This window comes from Mobula hypostoma, chromosome 4 (assembly GCF_963921235.1).
Source record: "Mobula hypostoma chromosome 4, sMobHyp1.1, whole genome shotgun sequence".
NCBI lineage: Eukaryota > Metazoa > Chordata > Chondrichthyes > Myliobatiformes > Myliobatidae > Mobula > Mobula hypostoma.
In genome coordinates this window covers 177,220,602-177,240,413 of record NC_086100.1, presented here as the reverse complement: position 1 = coordinate 177,240,413, position 19,812 = coordinate 177,220,602, and the positions used below count along the sequence as shown (strand labels likewise).

At 44.8% G+C, this 19,812-nt stretch overlaps 1 protein-coding gene across 2 annotated transcripts in view; it reads right to left on the bottom strand.

Moving 5' to 3' along the window:
- LOC134345811 (lysine-specific demethylase 3A-like) overlaps nt 1-19,812 on the bottom strand; it is a 90,383-nt gene that overhangs the window by 35,515 nt on the left and 35,056 nt on the right. For both annotated transcript variants that reach the window (XM_063047066.1, XM_063047065.1), the window contains exons 8-14: nt 16,383-16,519; nt 13,143-13,858; nt 10,795-10,996; nt 7,528-7,742; nt 4,919-5,071; nt 3,298-3,390; nt 883-1,016 (exon numbers count right to left, since the gene is read on the bottom strand). In XM_063047066.1, coding sequence (XP_062903136.1) covers nt 883-1,016; nt 3,298-3,390; nt 4,919-5,071; nt 7,528-7,742; nt 10,795-10,996; nt 13,143-13,858; nt 16,383-16,519 — 1,650 coding nt within the window. The remainder of the gene's footprint in view (nt 1-882; nt 1,017-3,297; nt 3,391-4,918; nt 5,072-7,527; nt 7,743-10,794; nt 10,997-13,142; nt 13,859-16,382; nt 16,520-19,812) is intronic.

The following is a 19,812-nucleotide window of genomic DNA, read 5'->3' as shown; positions in this document are numbered from 1 at the left end:
ACATTTCTTAAGCGTGACGGGGACGAATCTGGGGAATTTGTTGCCACAGAGGCCCGTGGAGGCCAGGTCACGGTGTGTAGTTAAGGCAGAAACTGACAGGTTCTTGATTGGTAAAGGGGGTAAAGGAGATAAGATGGGACAAAGGGGTTAAAAAAAGTCACCCCCATTTTTCCCCTTCGATGAAATAGCTAATAAAAAGGAGCATAATTTTAAGGTGATTGGAAGGAAGTATAGGGCAGACATCAGAGGTAACTTTTTTAAAAAAATACAGAGTGGTAGGTACATTGAGTACATTGCCAGGGATTGTAGTAGAGGCAAATACATTAGGGGTTGTAAGAAACTCTTTGATAGACACATGGATGACAGAACAATGGAGGGGTATGTAGGAGGAAGGGATTAGATTGATCTTAAAGTTAAAAGGTGGGCACAACATCGTGGGTCGAGGAGCCTGTTCCATGACTGAATGGCAGAGCAGACACAATGAACTGAATGGCCTAATTCTGCTCCTATGGCATTATTTAATAATATTTAATGGGTGCCACACTCAGCATGATGCTTTTACAGCTCCGGCCAGAGTTCAAAGTTCAATTTCAACGTCATCCGTAAGGAGTCTGCACATTCTCCTCATGGAGTGTATGGATTTTCTCTAGATGCTCCGGTTTCCTCCCACAGTCCAAAGACCTACCAGTTATTAAGTTAATCAGCCATTGTAAATTGCACTATTAGGCTAGGGTTAAATCGGGGTCGCTGGCCAGTGCAGTTCAGAGGACGAGAAGGGCCTGTTCTGCTCAGTATCTCAAACTATTAGAAGTTACTCTCAACACAGATGATTCAAATTTTTTTAAAATATCTGCAACTTTGATGAACTGGTATGTTACATACCTGAGTTGCCTCACTGGCAACGGATACCTGCCGATGGGGCAAGGGCTTGCTTTTCCTCGTTGTACAAGGACAGTTGGCTTTGATTCCCCATTTTCCCCTTGCAGAATGCACAATACTTCCAATTTGATACAGAGCTGGACCGAAAGGAAAGAACAAGCAGTACCTTAAATGAATTGGTACAATATCATTGCCGAATTCATTCCTCCTCCCCCCCCCTCCCCCCCCCTCCCCCCCCGGTGCCCCCAAGTGAACATGGGCAGGAGATTGTTTGTGACAGGCAGGTAGTGGACAGGAGGGCACGGCAGTCCTACTGGACATTTCCTACTGTTAGATGTTTTAGAAATGCTCGCCTCCTGTTAGAAACACAGACTGCAAAGAGGTGGCAAATTCTCTGCTCATCTAGCAGTCCATACAGTCAGCAAACCTAGAACTCATAGATGATAGGCTGAAGGGCCTGTTCCTGTGCTTTACTGGTCTATGTTTCTATGAAATGCTGGAGCAGAACACATGAAAACAAAATCCACACATCATCATTACTAGGAAAGCTTATTACCCCAATATCATTCACAGTAATCTAATGCAGCTCTTCAGAGTATGTTTATGTCACTATTTCATACCTTGAGATTCATTTTCTTGCAAACATTCAGGCAAACGAAGAAATACAACAGCATTTATGAAAACCCATACAAGAACAAGGTGGCACAGAGGCACCTCCACTTCCTAAGGAGATCGAGACAAGATTCCACCCCCACCCCCCCCATAACAGAATTTTACGGGAGCACGACAGAGTGTTCTGAAAAACTACATCCCTATCTGGTATGGGAGCAGCCAAGCAATTGGACCGAAGGACTGCGAGAATGGCTGAGGATCACAGGGGTCTCTTGACCATCTATCGGGGGACATTTATCAGGAGCACTGTGCACAGGGACCTCGGTATTATCAAGGATCCCACCCACCCATCCAGCGTCCTCTTTGACCTTCTACCATCAGACAGGAGACTATGATACATAAAAACAAGAACGTCAGGATGAGAAACCGTTTCTTCTCTCACGCTTTTGAATTCCCTGCCATATCACATTCAAAATGCCATCAGTTAATCTGACAATATTTAATTTATGTTCTTTACTTTGTTTATTTATGCATAATTCATCTGTAAGTTTTATCCTTACTTCCTAAGTTATTGCGTGTTTTGTGTGGCCCAGAGAAGCTTTGTCTTGTTTGATGGTATACATATAGACACATACAAAGAACACCAGTTATAGAATCCTTGACAGTGAGTCTGTAGGTTGTGGAATCTGTTCAGAACTGAGGTGGTTCAGGAGCCTGATGGTTGTAGGCAATAACTATTCCTGAACCTGATGATGTGGGACCCAAGGCTCCTATACCTCCCCCTGATGGTCATAGTGAGACGAAGGCATGGCCTCTTCTGTTTATTGCACACACTGAACTGTGTATTAGAGGCAGGGTAAAACAGAGAGAGGGATTAACAGTATGCACATTTGGAAACACCTGCGCAGGGTAGATCATGCCTTACTAACTTGAGGTGAAAACAGGAATCCAAGTACAAGAGAAGGTTATGGGTGATACATAATGTTAAGGCTTGTGCAAATACTGTAGTGTTCCAAATATTGTTTCTTAACCAAGGAAATCCTCTCATGTTAAAGAAGCCTCACCAAACTGATTCATGAGGAGAGTCTCTGTAGAAGGTTCTATCCCTGGATCTTAGAATGAGAGCAGATCTCAGGAAAAAAACCTTGACAGAGAGATCTGCTCAGGTTTATAACTAACACACAGACCTGCCTGCGGTTATAAGTGTTTGAGACCTGGCTTGAACCTAACATCAAGTCAGGGGCCCCATCGAGCTCAGATCAAATGACCCAGCTCCAACTCTACGAGGCTTTGGCCAGTTGGATGCCAAAAAGCTATCACCCCCAGTAGGAGGCTTGAGGAGATGAGGAATTAGAATTGGTTTATGATTGTCACATGTACCAAGACACAGTGAAATGCCTGTTCATACAGATCAGATCATTACACAATGGGTTGAGTGGTAAAAGGTAAAACAATAAATGCAGAATGAAGTGCAACAAGCTACAGAGACCTTTCTTGTTAACTAACAACCAGGTGAAAGATCAAACAAGGTAGATTGTGAGGTCAAGAGCCCAATTTCAGGATCCTAGAGATGGACCACGTTCTGCCTGAAAGCAGAAGAAACCAGTTTCCACAGCTGGGATCTCTCCAGAGATCTGCACAACCTGGTTCTTAAAAATATGCAAGACTGCAAATGTGCAAATTACTCAAAGCAATGGTAAACTTACTTACATCAATCATAAAGATAGTACTTCAACCTCATGAATTTCCTAACAGACTGAATCACACATGCAGTTGTGCAAGGTTCATGAGCAATCATGTGCTTACCTGAACCAGGGATAATCTGGGTTGGCATCAACTTGTCCAGTTCGTGGGTCAGCCCATTAGCACACTTAAACCAAGAAAAGATCTCTTTGCCATCTGTGCAACAGTGAGAGGGGAAATAGAATCAGAGTTGTTCAGCACAGAAACAGGCCATTCAGCCCAGTGTGCCCATGCTAGCCTTTCTGCCCATCTACACCAATCCCACTTGCCTGCACTAGATCCATGTTTTTCTATGCCCCAACTATGCAGGAGCTCAAGTGAGTTCAACACCTCCTATGCAACATCCGAGTTCAACACCTCCTATGCAAAAAGTTCCAGATATCACCCACTCTCTGTGTAGAAAAACTTTCCCCTGAAATCTCCTTCCTCTCACCTTAAACCTCTGCTTTATTCATTTTTGGGACCCCCCCCCACCCCCAGCATTGAAAAAAGGATCCTTACTACCTACGATATCAAATGACACATATTTGTAGTATCTCTGTCAGGTCACCCTCAACCTCCTCTGCTTGTGAACGACCAGCCCAGCCTATCCAACCTTTCCCAATAAACAAAGTCCTCCAATCCAGACAACATCCTGGTGAAGCTCCTCTGTACTCTGCAGTGCAACAACAGTCATCCTCATAAACAGCTGCATACATTACAATAAAGACATTTTTGTAATAACACACCAACAAAGTCACTAGTTCTCCAATGGTGCTACTATCCATAAGCCATTGAGCGCAGTAAGTTTGCCCTGCTTTTCAATTGCAGTTGATTTTTGTACCCCCAACCATGTTCAAGTTAGTACATATGTATGTGTGTGTGTGGTGAATAACTAACTTGAACATGGTTCGGGGAACAAAAATCAGCCACAATTGATTAGCAGAGCAATTATGGATGGTGGCACCATTAGAAAACTAGTGACTATATATATGAGTGAATGTCTCTCTGGTGTTTCCCGCTCCCTAACCCCCTCTGTTCCCATTTTCCGAACCATGATTCCCCTCTCCTTCCTCCCTTCCCACTCTCAGTATATGCCATGAAATTCAATTTTTTTTGTGGCAGCAGTATAGTGCAATACATAAAATTACTACAGCACTGTGCAAAAGTCTTGTGCATCCTAGCTATATACATGTGCCTAGGACTTTACACAGTACTGTACACACACACATACTGTTTGCAGAAAACACAAAAACTACAGCCTGCCCTGGATCATAAGGGAGCTACACCTCCCACTCCACTAGATCTGCGCCTGTCTGGGATTTGCCTGCTCTGCTAGGACTGAGCCCACTATACTCTCTTGACCTAGAGCAGGAGTTCCCAACCCTTTTTTATGCCATGGAGATGTACTGAGGGGTCAGTGGACCCCAGGTTGGGAACCCCTGCTGTCGATAACACAAGAGTATTTGATTATGATTGGGAGTGATCCCAGCAGCCAGAACATAAAGCAGTTTCAATTAGTGTAGTGTTCAGCAGTTTTACACTGGGACCACAGCTGCCTGATCCAACATGGTGTGAACACTGCAAGCTGCAACCTTTGACCAAGTCCTTGACCACCACGGTAAGAATCTTGCAACTGCAAGAAAAAGAGTAGAAGACTTTGTCTGTTGAAACTCTACGACTCGATTCGGTTTGGCCGCCTTACCTTGGTGAGGATTGTTTTTTTTCATCTTGTAGCAATCGAGACACACCCCAAACCCGCACTTGGGGCACACCCAATGGAAGTTGAAGAGGGTCGTCTCACAGGCGTCACACATTTCCCGAATGCCTCGAACTGCCCGCTTCCAGGCTATTTTTTCTGTGGAGGAGAAACGGCAGGTTGGGGTTTACAGCATGGAAACAGGCCATTTGGCCCATCACATCCACAACTGCACACCCATCTGTACGAATCCCATCTTCTGAAACTAGCAAATCCTTAAATGCTTCTGACGTATCTGTCTCTACCACTACATCTGGCAGGTCACTCACTTCTCTCTATGAAAAAAGAATTACCTCCAACATCTTCCCTATACTTTCTTCCAATTACCTTGAAATTATTTATTTATTGAGATACAGCATAGCACAGGTCATTTGAGCCACGCCACCCAGCAATCCCCAATTTAATCCTAGCTTAATCACAGGACAATTTACAATGACTACCAACCAGTACCTCTTTGGACTGAGAGAGGAAAGCAGAGCACCTGGAGGAAATCCATACAGTAATGGGGAGTATACACAAGCTCTTTATCCCAGGTTGCTGGTACTGTAAAGCATTATGCTAACCATGATGCCACCGTGCCACCCAGGTATTATCTGTTATGCCCCTGGTATTATCCATTTCCACCCTGGGAGAATGTCTCTGGCTGTGTACTCTACCTATGCCCCTATTGCCTTGTATGCCTCTATCAAGTCACCTCTCATCCCCCTTCACTCCAAAGAGAAAAGCTCTGGCTCCTATTTTGTCAATCAGCAAGTGGGAAATGGTGTCTAGAATATTGAGGTGCAGGAATAGGTAAATGGGTGGCTTACAACATATTAAAAGATGTTAAACAGAGAGAGTAACAATTTGCTGGGGGAGCTCAGTCGGTCAAGCAGCATCTGGGGTGGGGGATAGGAAATGTTAATGTTTCTGGTTGAAATCCTGCAGCACAGTTAAACTCAGAGCGCAGATGGCCATTAGTAAAGTGGAGAGAGGGGAACGGAGAGACAAGGGCCAGTGGGTGATAGGTACGCAGATGTGAGGTGATGGATAATAGGTGGAGGCAGGCAAAAGAAAGAGGGACAAGGAAGGAGGATGGAGCCAGCTAGGGAAGTGGATTCCAGCACCTGAAGACTACCACAGCCAGAATAAGGCTTAATATCACAGGCATATGTATTGTCTTTGTGCAACAGTACAATGCAATACATAATAGAAAAAAACCAAACTACAGTAAACATATATAGTAAATAAGTAGTGCAAAATAGAAATATAAAAGTAGAGGTAGTGAGTGGAGGAAAAAAGTTGTGAGGTAGTGTTCACGGGTACAATGTCCATTCAGAAAACAGATGGCCGAGGGGAAGAAGCTGTTTCTGAATAGCTGTTCCTATCCATTGCCCTCCCCCACCCACCCACATGTAGGAGGGCAGTGGAGGGGAAACATGGAGAAATTAAAATGGGATCAGAATACTTTTAGGGCAATGCAGAAATGGAGGCTCAAAGGACTTGCTTCAATGCTGTATGACTCGAAAACTCCAATGATTACAAGTGTACTTAAGAACTTAAGAAATCACCACGTGTTGCATGAGCTGCTAACAATTTGAAAAAGGAGCAGGGAAAAGGCCTCTGAGCGAGTCAAGGCTGCTGAGAAAGCCGGTAATCAGAGTTAAACGTATCGGTGGATATAGGAAGCAGGGTGGAGAAGAGGAGACAGGAACATGGATTCAGGGTGGTGAGGTGGTAAATGTTTGGATGGACAGGTTACAGAATGGTCCAATATTAGTGATGTAGCTTCTGAACACTTCTATTAAATGCCTTGATTAAAGATCTTGGCTCATGAGGATGGGTTGAGCAAGCTAAGGCTTTTCTCTTTGGAGACAAGGGTGAGAGGTGACTTGATACAGGTGATAGAGAAACAACATTGATAGGGTGGAGAGCCAGAGACTTTTTCCCAGGGTGGAAATGGCTAATATGAGAGGGTATAACTAAGGTGTTTGGAGGAAAGTATGGAGGGGTGGGGGAAAATGTGAAAGGTAGTTATTTTTATTCCTTCACAGAGTGTGGTAGGTGTGTGGAACACACTGCCAGGGATGGTGGTAGAGGCAGGTAGATTAGAGAGATTTAAGAAACTCTTGGGCATATGGATGACAGAAAAATCAGAGGGCTATGCAGGAGGGAAAGGTTACATTGATCTTAGAGTAGGTTAAAAGATTGACACAACATCGTGGGCTGAAGGACCCGCACTGTGCTGTTTTCTTCGATGTTTTATTCTCTAAATGGAAGTTTACTCTTCATGATAAAACATCGTGTCGTCTCAAAGCCAAACAGCCGACACAATGACCGATGCAAATACAGACACGTTGATTTACAAACCTTATAGCAAGTAATGGAATCCAAATCAGGTTGTCACGTCGTGCAATCTGTTTCTTTTGTAGCAGCAGTGCAGTGCAATACACAAAAACTATAAATTACAAAGAAATTAAACAGACAGTGCAAAAGAGGGTTTCGAAAGGTCTTGGGTTTAAAAGAAATCCAGCTTCAAATGAGCAATGCGATAGTCAAAGGACCGAAACACTTACTGCAAGGGTCCACTAACTTCAGTGCTTCTTTCTCAGACATGACCAGCTGGCAAAACTGATCACCAACATTAGCCAAGATATACTTGGAGGTATCGAGGTCCAAGCCTTCCACATCGGTGTCAGAGGGCATCCACAGCCGCATGGCCTCGGGGTCGCACTGGTTTGGTGAGAGGAACCCTTCTGCCCTCAGGACTCCATGTTTGTTAAAGTACAGTCTAGAATGACAAACTGTGCAGTGTTAGTCAGCTGCATGACTGCAGCAAGCAGCAATGCTTTCAATGCAAGTCTTCTGCCAAGGTATTTAGTCATAGAGCACAGCAGCACAGAAATAGGCCCTTTGGTCCATCTAGTACATGCTGGCCTGGTCTGCCTAGTCCCCTTTACAAGCACACAGACATTTCCTTCCAAACCCTTCCCATCCAAGTACAATTAAACTTGCATCTACCATTCCCGTGAGCAGCTCATTACACACTCTTGCCACCCTCTAAGCTTCCCTTAAACATTTCACCTTTCACCCTTAACCTATCATCTCTAGTTCTAGGCTCACCCAACCATTTTTGGGAACTACTACTTGGAAGAAAATGTACACTTAGCCAGAAACTGCGGGGATCACAAGCACTGCACCTGTGGTAATCTTTGAAAAAGTGACTTGTTAGTCTGACTTACCAGCTATTTCGTACTTACCTTATTTAGTTATTTAGAGATAGAGCATGGAACAGGGTCTTCTAGCCCAATGAGCCACACCACCCAGTAACCCACCTATTAAACACTGGCCTAATCACAGGGCAATTTACAATGACCGTTTAACCCGCTAACCAGAACATCTTTGGACCATGGAAGGAAACTGGAGCACCCAAAGGAAACTCACACGCTCACGGAGAAAACGCACACATTCCTTACAGGTGATGCCGGAAATGAACGCCAAGCTGAAACATCGTTGTGCTAACTGCTACCCCACTGTGGTGCACATTCTCATTCAAAGGTTAATCGTGCATTACCCCAGTCATCTTTTTAGATCACAACTCACTAACTTGATTCATTTCTCTTCACCCATCTAATTCCCAATATTTTCCAAAAGGTTGAGATGAAATTTATTTCTAAATGTGGACCAAAAAAATATATAATTTTACACGTGAAAGATCTAATTACTGTTTCAGAAATACTGACTTGCACTTGGAAGTATTTTGAGCCTAAAATTGTAATTGAGGAATCTTTCTCTTTCCAAAAAACATCCTACAGATCCAGTGCAGTAGTACCTGCCTCATCTAATGATATTGTAAAATGAACTTTGTTTCTCACATGCAGTTTGAAACAGTGAAATGAGTTGTTTGCATCAACAACCGTCTGATGATATGCTAGGGGCAGCCCACAAGCACCAACACACCTCTGCCATCAACATACAGTGCCCACAACTCACTAACCCTAACCTGCACGTCTTCGGAATGCGGGAAGAAACCAGAGCACCAGGAGAAAATTCATGTGGTTACAGGGAGAATGTACGAACTCTTTACAGACAGTGGTGGGAATCCAACCCTCACTGGTGATTGCTGGTGCTGTAATGCATTGCATGAAGCACTATGCTACAGTGCTGCCTGTATTCTTAGGATCAAACAAAAGTCTGGCCAACATCATTAATTCCAGCACCCACTGCAGCCTTTCCTCTAAATGTGGTCATACGATGATAAGAAATGCTCATCTATAAAGACATACACCGTGGAAACACCAAAGCCCTTGAACAGAAAATCCCACAGAAAAGTAATGGATACGTCCCAGTGCATCATGGGCAAAGCTCTCCCCACCACTGGAGCACACCTACATGAATCTCTGTCACAGGAAAGAAGCAACCATCATCAGGGACCCCCACCACCCAGGACATGCTCTTTTCTCACTGTTCCCATCAAGGTGATACAGCAGCCTCAGGATTCACACCATCTGGAACAGTTATTACCCCTCAACCATCAGGCTGGAGTCAAAAGGCACAAAACTTCACTTGCCCCATCACTGAAATGCTCCCACAACCTATGGACTCAGTTTCAAGGACACTTCATTTCATGTTCTCGATATTTATTATTGTTATTTTCTTTTTGTATTTGCACAATTTGTTGTCTTTTGCACATTGATTGAACGCACAAGCTGGTGAGGCCTTTCGCTGATTCCTTTATAATTATTATTCTATCATGGACGTATTAAGTATGCCTGCAAGAAAATGAATCGTAGGGTTGTCTATAGTGACATAAGTACTGAGATAATAAATTTACTTTAAACTTTGAACCCACAGAGTATCTGGGTGAAGACAGCTCTGCAGTCAGGAAGCACCTTCATGCCAATGAAAGACGATAATCAGTGCCATGGCTCCCTCTGGAACTAGTCATTCAGGACAGGGATGAGAAGAGGTCACTTCACCCAAAGCAAATGTTTGAGAATTCCCTGTCCAATAAGGGCAGCAGAGGTTCAACCACCAAGTATATTTGGGAGGCTCTGCAGTAAGGCTTTACTGTACCAGCGATTAGGGCTCAATTGCCATTGCTGTCTCTAAGGAGTTTGTACAATCTCCCCGTGACTGCATGGGTTTCCTCCCACGTTCCAAAGAACTCCAGGCCAGCGTTAGCCAACCAGCTGCGGACACAACTCCGGGCCAGCGAGCTGTGGATACCATTTTGGTGCTGGTGTGCAGCAATGCTCGCTGGCAGTCCCCAGCACAATCCTCAGACGGCGTTGGTTGTTGATGCAAATGACACATTTCACCATAGGTATCGATATACATGTGACACAGAAAGCTAATCTAATCGGCGGAAGAATTTGATAGATTGAGTCAATAATAGGCTTGACGCAGAGAAGTGGAACTGAAGGAAAGAATTTGCTGTTAAGACTCCTGAATGCTGGAGTCCGCACTTGGAGGATTGACCAACTCCTGCTCCTTGCCCGTTTTCAGGGAAGACAAGGCGTGATCATTGGATCTTGCTGCCTGTATTCCCCACCATTGTATATAATTCCCTCCTTTAACGCGCCCTCTGGCCAGGGTTTCGGTCCTTTTGCCAGACATGTCTTTTCGTAACTTGGAACTGAACTGCTCCATAACACCCCCTTGAAGTTTTATGACGTTTTATAACTTTAGAGGCACTGCTGCTGTACAGGTCATTGTGATACGTGAGAGCAAGTTTCAGTGGTGGGCTGGCGGAAAGGAGAATAAGCTGGAGCAGGTTAATGAATGACACACCACGGCAATAAAATAGAACGTTAAGGCACACACGTGAAGGCACAGCTCACCTTCTGAAGTGGAAGAATCTGCAGAAGACAGTCGTGTCGTTCTCATCCCTGTAGCGGTGGTAGCTGGCCAAGCGGCACTCCCTGCACTTGCGCAGGTGGGGAGCAACACTTAAACAGGAGCCGTCCTGCAGGAAGGACTCGCCACTCTGCTGCAACGCACGGACCTTGTGGATGTCACTCAGCACCGACTGGGAGCCACTGGCTACAAAACACAACGACATTCACAAACAGTGATGCTCCCCGTACAGAGGCACATAAAGAACAATCCAGAATCAGAATAGGGTTATTGTTACTAACATACAAGACCACAAGACACAGGAGGAGAATTACGCTATTCGGCCCACTGAGTTTGCTCTGTCATTCCATCATGGTTGATTTATTACTCCTCTCAACCCCATTTTCCTTTCTTCTCCCTGTAACCTTTGACACCCTTACTAATCAAAAACCGATCAAACTCCGCTTCAAATATACTCAATGTCTTGGCCTCCACAGCTGTCTGTAGAAATAAATTCCACAGATTTATCCTTTGGCTAAAGAAATTCCTCCTCACCTCTTTGCTAAAGGGGCATCCTCGTATTCTGAAACTGTGCCCTCTGGTCCTAGAGAAAATAGCTCTCCACATCCACTATGTAGACCTTCCAATATTTGATAGGATACAGTGAGATCCCCCCACAACCCCGCCCTTCTAAACTCCATCAAAGACTCCTCATACATTAACCCTTTTACTCCTGGGTTCATTCTCATAAACCTTCTCTGGACTCTCTCCAAAGCCAGCACATCCTTTCTTAGATAAGGGCTCAAAACTGCTCACCATATGTAATGAAATTTACTGTTTTGCAGTAGCAGTTGAGTGCAAGACATGAAAAATACCTATAGTTAACAATAAGAGTTATGAAAATAAATAATTGTGCAAATGAAAGCTAAATAGTAAAGTACCATTCATGGAACCATTCAGAAGTCTGATGGCGGAGGCGAAGAAGCTGTTCCTGAATCACTGAGTCTGCATTTACAGGTTCCTGACTGTAGCAATGAGAAGAGGGCATGTCCCAGATGGCGAGGGTCCTTAATGGTAGATGCCAGCAACATGAGACACCACCTTTTGAAGGTGTTCTTGATGGATCCAGTGACAACAATCAGATTTGACTGCAAGACTTTTTATTGTGGCCAAGATCAGAGTGACCTAACGTGTCAGTAGGGTGGGCATAGCCTTGAGGCAGGAGGAGGGAAAAGGAGACTTACAAGGCAAGTTGTATTGTATTACATTTACAGAATGAGGGGGAGGGAATCTCACTGAAACCCATTGAGACTTAGAAGGCCTAGGGCCTGAGGGTACAGCCTCAAAATTCAAGGATATCCCTTTAAAACAGAGATGAGGAAGAGTTTATTTAGCCAGAAGGTGTGAGGGTGGCAAACCTATGGAATTTATTGCCACCAACAGCTCTGGTGGCCAAGTCATTGAGTATATTTAAAGATTCTTGATTAGTAAGGGAGTCAAAGGTCACAGAGAAAGCAAAAGAATGGTGTTGGGGGGGCGGGGGTGAGCACGGTAGCATAGTGGTTAGCACAATGCTTCACAGTACCACGGCCCAGGTTCAATTCCCACTGCCATCTGTAAGGAGTTTGTACATTCTCCCCGTGACTACATGCGTGGGTTTCCTCTGGGTGCTCTGGTTACCTCCCACCGTCCAAAGATGTACCAGTTGATAGGTTAATTGGTCACTGTAAGCTGTCCCATGATTAGGTCAGGATTACATCTGGGGATTGCTGGGCAGTATGGCCCAAAGGGCTGATTCTACGCTGTAGCTCCATAAATAACTCGACCATGATGAAATGGTAGAAAAGACGCAAAGGGCTGAGTGGCCAAGCTCTGCTCTAGAGTTGTTAACATCTCAAGTCAAAAACCTGCATCAGTCCTGCTGTTTATCGCTTCAGACAATGCCAGGATCTCTGTCCAAGCTCTAAGTATATATCGGCTGCCTCTCCCCCACAGGACAGTCATTATTCTGAGAGGCATTTCCTGATGGTGCTCCCACATTAGTATAAAGCAGTGCAACAGTCAGCAGATAGCTAAAAGCACACAGCTGTTTGCTTGGCCCGGCTTAAATCTGGAGCCATACATGTCAGGAAAGAGTCCCCAAGTAACCTGAAATTAAGGGAATGGAAAAAAAGTACAAAACTGCTTTGACTTGCACAGGGCTTTGCTCACAAGCAGGGAAGCATTGTAATATTAATTAGAAGCAAGTTACGCCAGCTGTCTCTCATGCTGAGCTGCTAAAATAAAATTCCTGGTATTTTCAATTCCCAGGACTGCTAATTAATAATTTTCCCAGACTAAACAGCACACTCACCTCTGCCTCTTCCTGCTTTCAACAGCGCATTCCTCAGCCGATCGCCTCCTTCCCCTTTAAGGCTTGGAGTGGAGGCCCAGATCTTTGGGATATCAGGGCCCAGTTCAGAACTCAGTCCGGAAGAGCAGCTCAAGTCACTGGTGGTACTTTCCGCATCACTATCATTCTCGTCAGCCTGCTGCTCAGGAGCAGACAGCACAGCCCGGTTGTTACCCCCCTCTGCAGGTCTGGGGAAGTCTAAAGGCATGGCAGGATGTCGACCCTTGGCATCAATGCCAAGGTCACTGGATGGGCTGAACGCCCGGGGTAAAGGCAATGGGGCGGCACTCGTCACAGCGGCCTTGCAGCTCGGAGTGGGAAGCGACGTACCACAGGCTGACAGACTGGTCAATGGAACAATCCTCACACTCTCTTGAAGGGATTTCCTTTCCTCGGCCTTTTCCAACAGCCCATTTCTGGAGGTCTGCAGTAACACTGCCGACTGGGAAGACAACTCGGAATGAGAGGCACAGCTAGTGGAAACTCCGGACCACATCTCCTGTGTGTTATAACCACCTGCACCTGAGAAGTTTCCCTCCGAGGGTGCTTTACATGAAACTTCCACAGGTAACTTCAAACTGCTGAAACCCGGCCAAACAGTGTTAGCATTACCCCTGCTTGCTGGAATATCACGACATTCACCCAGTGACTCTACCATTCTTGTCTGCTCCACAGTCCTAAACATTGAAACAGAAATTTTAAAAGTAAACTTTATTTTCCGCAGTGAAATAAATTGCCAGCCAAATGGAAATCACAAGGGCTGCACCCACAATCTCAACTCTCTTCTAAAAGAAGGAAATGGATGATAGAAAAGTGGAGGGTCATTTGGGGAGGGGGGGGGATTAGATTGATCTTAGAGTGGGTCCCAACTGTCCGAACACATCTTTGACCTCCTACCATCAGACAAAAGATATCGCAGTTTAAGAATAAGAACTGATAGATTAGGCAGCTGCTTCTTCCAGGCTGAGAAGCTGCTGACCGCTCTGCTACCACCCAGTACACATAGCTTATGACAGAGCCAGTAGCACTGTACTACTAAGGGCAGCACAGTAGCTAGTGGTTAACATAATGCTTCACAGTATAGGTGACCTGGGTTCAATTCCTGCCACTGTCTGTACGGAGTTTATAGATTCTCCAGGTGACGGCGTGGGTTTCCTTCCACAGTCCAAAGATGACTGGTTGGTAGATTAATTGGTCGTTGTAAATTGTCCCATGATTAGGCTAGGATTAAATCAGGGTTGCTGGGCGGCGCGGCTCAAAAGGCCTGTTCCGCACACTATCTCAATAAATATACATAAATAAGTCAATGTGTACATCTGCAGAATATTTTTTTAATGTTATTATTGTGTTAGTTTTATTTTAAGTGCTGTGTTTTGCACCTTGGTCCCAGAGGAACATTGCTTCATTCAGATGTATACATGTGTACGATTCACAATAAACTTGAGTTTAAAAGGTCAGCACAACGACGAATGGCCTGTACGTAACTATAACGTTCTATGTTCTGGAACAAAGAGGAGAGTTGTGTTACTGACAACAATTGGAGAATCGGAGATGCAAGGCCGTGCTGCAGACAGAGCCCCAAACTCACACCTCTGCCACCCAGGGTCAACCCTGGCCGTGTGGAATTTGTAGTACTTTATCGTTCTGACTGATATGGGTCTCCCCAGGTACTCCAATTCCCTCCCACATCCCAAAGACCTCTACTGTGGACTGAGAGTGGGAGGAGGGCAGGGAGAGGAGAACAATAGTTGGGAAATGGGGAAGGGAGCGAGAAGCACCAGAGACATTCTGTAATGATGAATAAACCAATAGTTTGGAATCAAATGGGCTGGACATGTCTGCGCCTGTGCCACCGCCCCACTTCTCTGCCACCTGTCCCACACTCCTCCCATGGCACTCCACCCTCGCCATTCCCAACATCTTTGCTCCCACCAGATTTACAAACTCACTCTCCACTTCATGTTGACAAATACAGTACTGTGCAGTAGTGTTAGACACCAAAGTTATATAGAAGAAGAAAGTCCTTAACTCCAAGTGCAGTCATCAGGATGCCGTCATTTTTTACCGTGGTTTTTTAGCAGGCTTTCTTATTTTTACGAGGCCGAGTTGCTAGCCCAACGCTCAACCCAGCACCGATGGAAAGTGTGCAAGGGGAACGGCTGGATTCGAACCCAAGAGCCTTCATTCCGAAGACCAGCGCTGATGCCACTAGCTGGAAACCAAAGTTATATATCTGTGCCCAAGACTTTTGCAAAGTACTGTATGTCGTAAAATTTGTTGTTTTGTGGCAGAGTTGGTGAGGGACAGACAAGGGGCTGAGTCTCTCCACCATTTTGTGCATTGCCTCAGATTTATAGCCTTTCTCATGTCTTACACAGAAACACAGAAAACCTATAGCACAATACAGGCCCTTCGGCCCACAAAGCTGTGCAGAACATGTCCTTACCTTGAACTACCTAGGCTTACCCATAACCCTCTATTTTTCTAAGCTCCATGTATCCATCCAGGAGTCCTTTAAAAGACCCTATCATTTCCGCCTCCACCACCACTGACGGCAGCCCATTCCACGCACTCACCCACTCTCTGCATAAAAAAGCCTACCCCTGACATCTCCTCTGTACCTAATTCCAAGCACCTTAAAACTACGCCCTCTTGTGCTAGTCATTTCAGCCCTGGGAAAAAGCCTCTGACTATCCACATGATCAATGCCTCTCATTATCTTGTACACCTTGCTTCTATGCTTACAATTCTGTTTGCCTACATTCAAAATTTTAAAAAAATCAATTAAAATAAAATTTTCAGCTCCTTTCCTGTCATCTTATAGAAAGTTTCTTCTGAAATAATAATCAACACACACAAAATGCTGGAGGAACTCAGCAGGACATGATTGTCCACAGCCCCAGAGCATCACCCTGCTTTATTGTCACCATCTTTAACGGATGAAGGGTCTCAGCCCAAAACACTGACAACTCATTTCCCTCCTTAGATGCTGTCTGACCTGCTGAGCTCCTCCAGCATTGTGTGTGTGTTGGTCAAGATTTGTAGCATTTGTAGAATCTCCTGTCTCTCAGAAATAACTATGTTCAGTTTAAAGCTGCAAACTACTGGATGAAATTTGAGAAGGATTACTCTTGAATACTCATCTTCATTGCGAAATAAATTTAACTCCAGAAGCTAATGAAGCCCCACAGAACCACTTACCCTGAGGGTGCCACAGCGGTGATGGCTGGAGGGGAGTTTGCAGGCGGAGGTGTGGTGCGTCTCAGATCTTTGCTCCCAGGGGTTGTGGCAGTACTACCAAGCAACATGTCTCCCAGGGCTGAGTGAACAAACTGAGCCTGCAACAGGAACATAACAATGGATCAGCATTGGCCTGAGGGAAGACAACGAAGACACATCCTCACCATCGGCGTGGTAAACCTTTGCAGTTGGAAGGATTTCTGATCATCTGCGGAGCACCGCACAAAGACAGCATGTATCACCACCCTCAACACCCACGAGAAACAGTTCACATTCTTGGTAGTCTCCCGCCTGACAGCATGAACATCAATTTCTCAAACTTCCAGTAATTTTCCCCCCTTCCCTTCTCTCTTTATTATCTTCCTCCATTGTTTCCCTGCTTGCCTTTATCAAGTCACCTTTATTCATCTTTTGCTCCGAAGAGAAAATCCATAGCTTGCCCAACCTTTCCTCATAACACTTGCTCTCTAATACACACAGCAGCCTAGTAAATCTCTGCACCCTCTCAAGCTTCTACATTCTTCCTATAATGAATGAGGCAACCAGAACTGGACAATGACACTACACTCTATACAAGAACAACACTCTGTACCAAAACCTGTAAGCATGCAATTAAAAACAAAGGGGATTCTGCAGGTACTGGAAATCCAGAGCAACACACAAAATGCTGGAGGGATCAAGATTCAATGTTTCGGAGCTGTATAATTAAACAACAATCTTAATATTTTACTTCACAACTTTAATGATACTCTTAGTACCACTTTGATCTCAAACTCAGCCCAACAACTTTTCCCCCCCCCATGTTAATCAGTTTCCAAGAGAAAATCCACTATTAAAATACCAGACAGTGGATGTTCACACTTGTACCTATGGGTCAAAGCCTGACATCCGATTTTGTGAAGCAGTTTAAGTGCAGCTGCTTTCAAGCACTTGTTCCTTTTACCATCGGGGTACTTTGGCCAGGCAGCAGGCTGACATCAACAAACCAAATCCCGTAAACCTGCACAACTATGCCTGTGACCAAGTAGTTCTCCCAGCAAACAGGGAGATGCCTACATAAGCACATTTCATAGTTATCATCCTCTGCCAATGTACAACACAGGCTTTTTCCATCTTTGTCTCCTCCCACTTCACTTGCAATGTTTTCCAACTTTAATTTTTTTTATATATCCTTTTAGCAGAACTTGTTCCTTTATCTCATAACACTATCAATGCTCTTCACTTCATCCTCCCTCCCCACCCACCTTCCCCCTCACCTGGCGTCACCCATCACCTGCCAGCTTGTACTCCTTCCCCTGCCCCACTTTATTACTCTGGCTACTTCCCCCTTCCTTTTCAGCCCTTGATGAAGGCTCTCGGCCCGGAATTTCGATTGCTTATTCCCTTCCATAGATGCTGCTGACCTGTTAAGTTGCTTACTCAGCAATTCAGCATGAAACAGGCCCTTCCAGGCACTTGAGTCATGTCGCCCCGGCAACCCCTATCCTAACCTCAGGACAATTTACAATCACCAATAAACCTACCCAGACTTTAGACTGTGGGATGAAACAGGAGCCCCCAGAGAAAACCCACACATTCCATGGGGAGGATGTACACAGACTCCTTACAGAATTGAACTTCCAACTCTGGAAAGCCCCAAGCTGTAAGTGTCTCACTTTGTGAGTTGTTCTGGACTCCAGCATCTGCAAATTCTCCTTTTTACCAGTGCTACTCCATTGAATTCTACCCTTGTGAAAGCAAGTTCTAAACTCTTACCACTCTTCAATTAGCAAGCTTGCAGAATTCACAAAAAATTATGAATTGTGGATAGTGAAGAAGGTTGCCAAAGTAAAGAGCTAGGCACTGTGGGGTGGGCTGAAGGGCCTGTTTCTGTGCTGTAGTGCTCTGTGACTCGATAGATGAGTTGCAGGTACGGGTGGAGAAAAAGCAGATGGAGTGTAAACCAGGCAAATGTGAGATGTTGCACTTTGAGAGGGTCAGATGTAAAGGGGAAGATCCACGTAATGGCAGGACTCTTCAGGACATTTCACATACAGTAGAATCCTGGGTCTAAATCCGCGGCTCCCTGAAAGTGGCAACACAGATAAATAGGATAGTTAAGGTGGTGTATGGCATGATCAGGACATCGAGTGTAAGAGTCAAGTATTGGTGGCGTTGTGAGATAAAGGAACAGATCCTGCTAAAAGGAGAGCGAGTGCGCGCGCTTGGGTACGTTTGTCTAACTTTGCACAACTTGGGATTATTTTGTCTGGAGTATTGGAGGCTGAGGAGCAACTTGACTTGATACAAGTGTATAAAATTGTACAAGGCATAGACAAGGTAAATAGAGTCTTTTTCTCCAGACTAAAAATGTCAACTACTAGATGCCATAACCAAGTTGAGAACAGGGAAGTTTAAAAGGAGATGCGCAGGACAAGTTTATTTATGTGCCAGGAGTGCCAGTGGAAGCAGACAAGATGGTGGCATTTCAGAGCAATTTAGACAGGCACAATGTGCACGCAGAGAATGAAGAGATAGGGATCAGATGCAGGCAGATACAATTCTGATTATCATGGCTGGCAACGACACCTGTTCCTGTGCTGCACTCTCCTATATTTACAAATAAATACCTTACACTAAAGGCCCTCAGCTTTGGCCTTGCTCAGAGGTGGAAAGAGCTCTAGATCTTTTTGAACTCATCATTGTTTTAAAGATTCCCTCAGTCTTAGCTCTCAAGGCAAAAAGCCCCAGGGCTGTTTTAAGTACTGATATTTTAATCTTTCTTTCTCTCCACTGCACCATCTCCAATGCCTCCACACCCTTAAGATCTAGAGACTAGAAGTTTTCGAAGTATTTTAGATTTCCCAATTATTGCAATATTATGCAGTTCAGCTGTGCGAAGGCTGCAACTAATTAGAGAGCTAACAGAATCATAATTCGTAGCCAGGAGAATGAAATATAGAAGCAGGGAAATTACACTCTGTGGCTACTTTGAGGTACACCTGCTCATTAATGCCAGTATCTAATCACCCAATCAAGTGGCAGCAACTCAATACAAAAGCATGCACTCAAGGTCAAGAGGTTCAACTGTGTTCAGAGCAAACACCAGGATAGGGAAGATATGTGACCTTAGTGACTGACTGTGGAAAGATTGTTTATGCCAGATGAGGTGGTCTGATTAGCTCAGAAATCGCTGATGATCTCGGATTTTCATGCAGTCCCCAGAGTTTATACAGAATGGTGCGATAAACAAAAAACAACATCCAGTGAGTGGCAGTTCTGTGGGTGAAAACAGCTTGTTAATGAGAGGTCAGATGGAAATGGCCAGAATGGTTCAAGTTGACAAGAAGGTAACAATGACTCAAAAAAAACTACACATTACTACAATGGTGTGCAGAAGAGCATCTCTGAC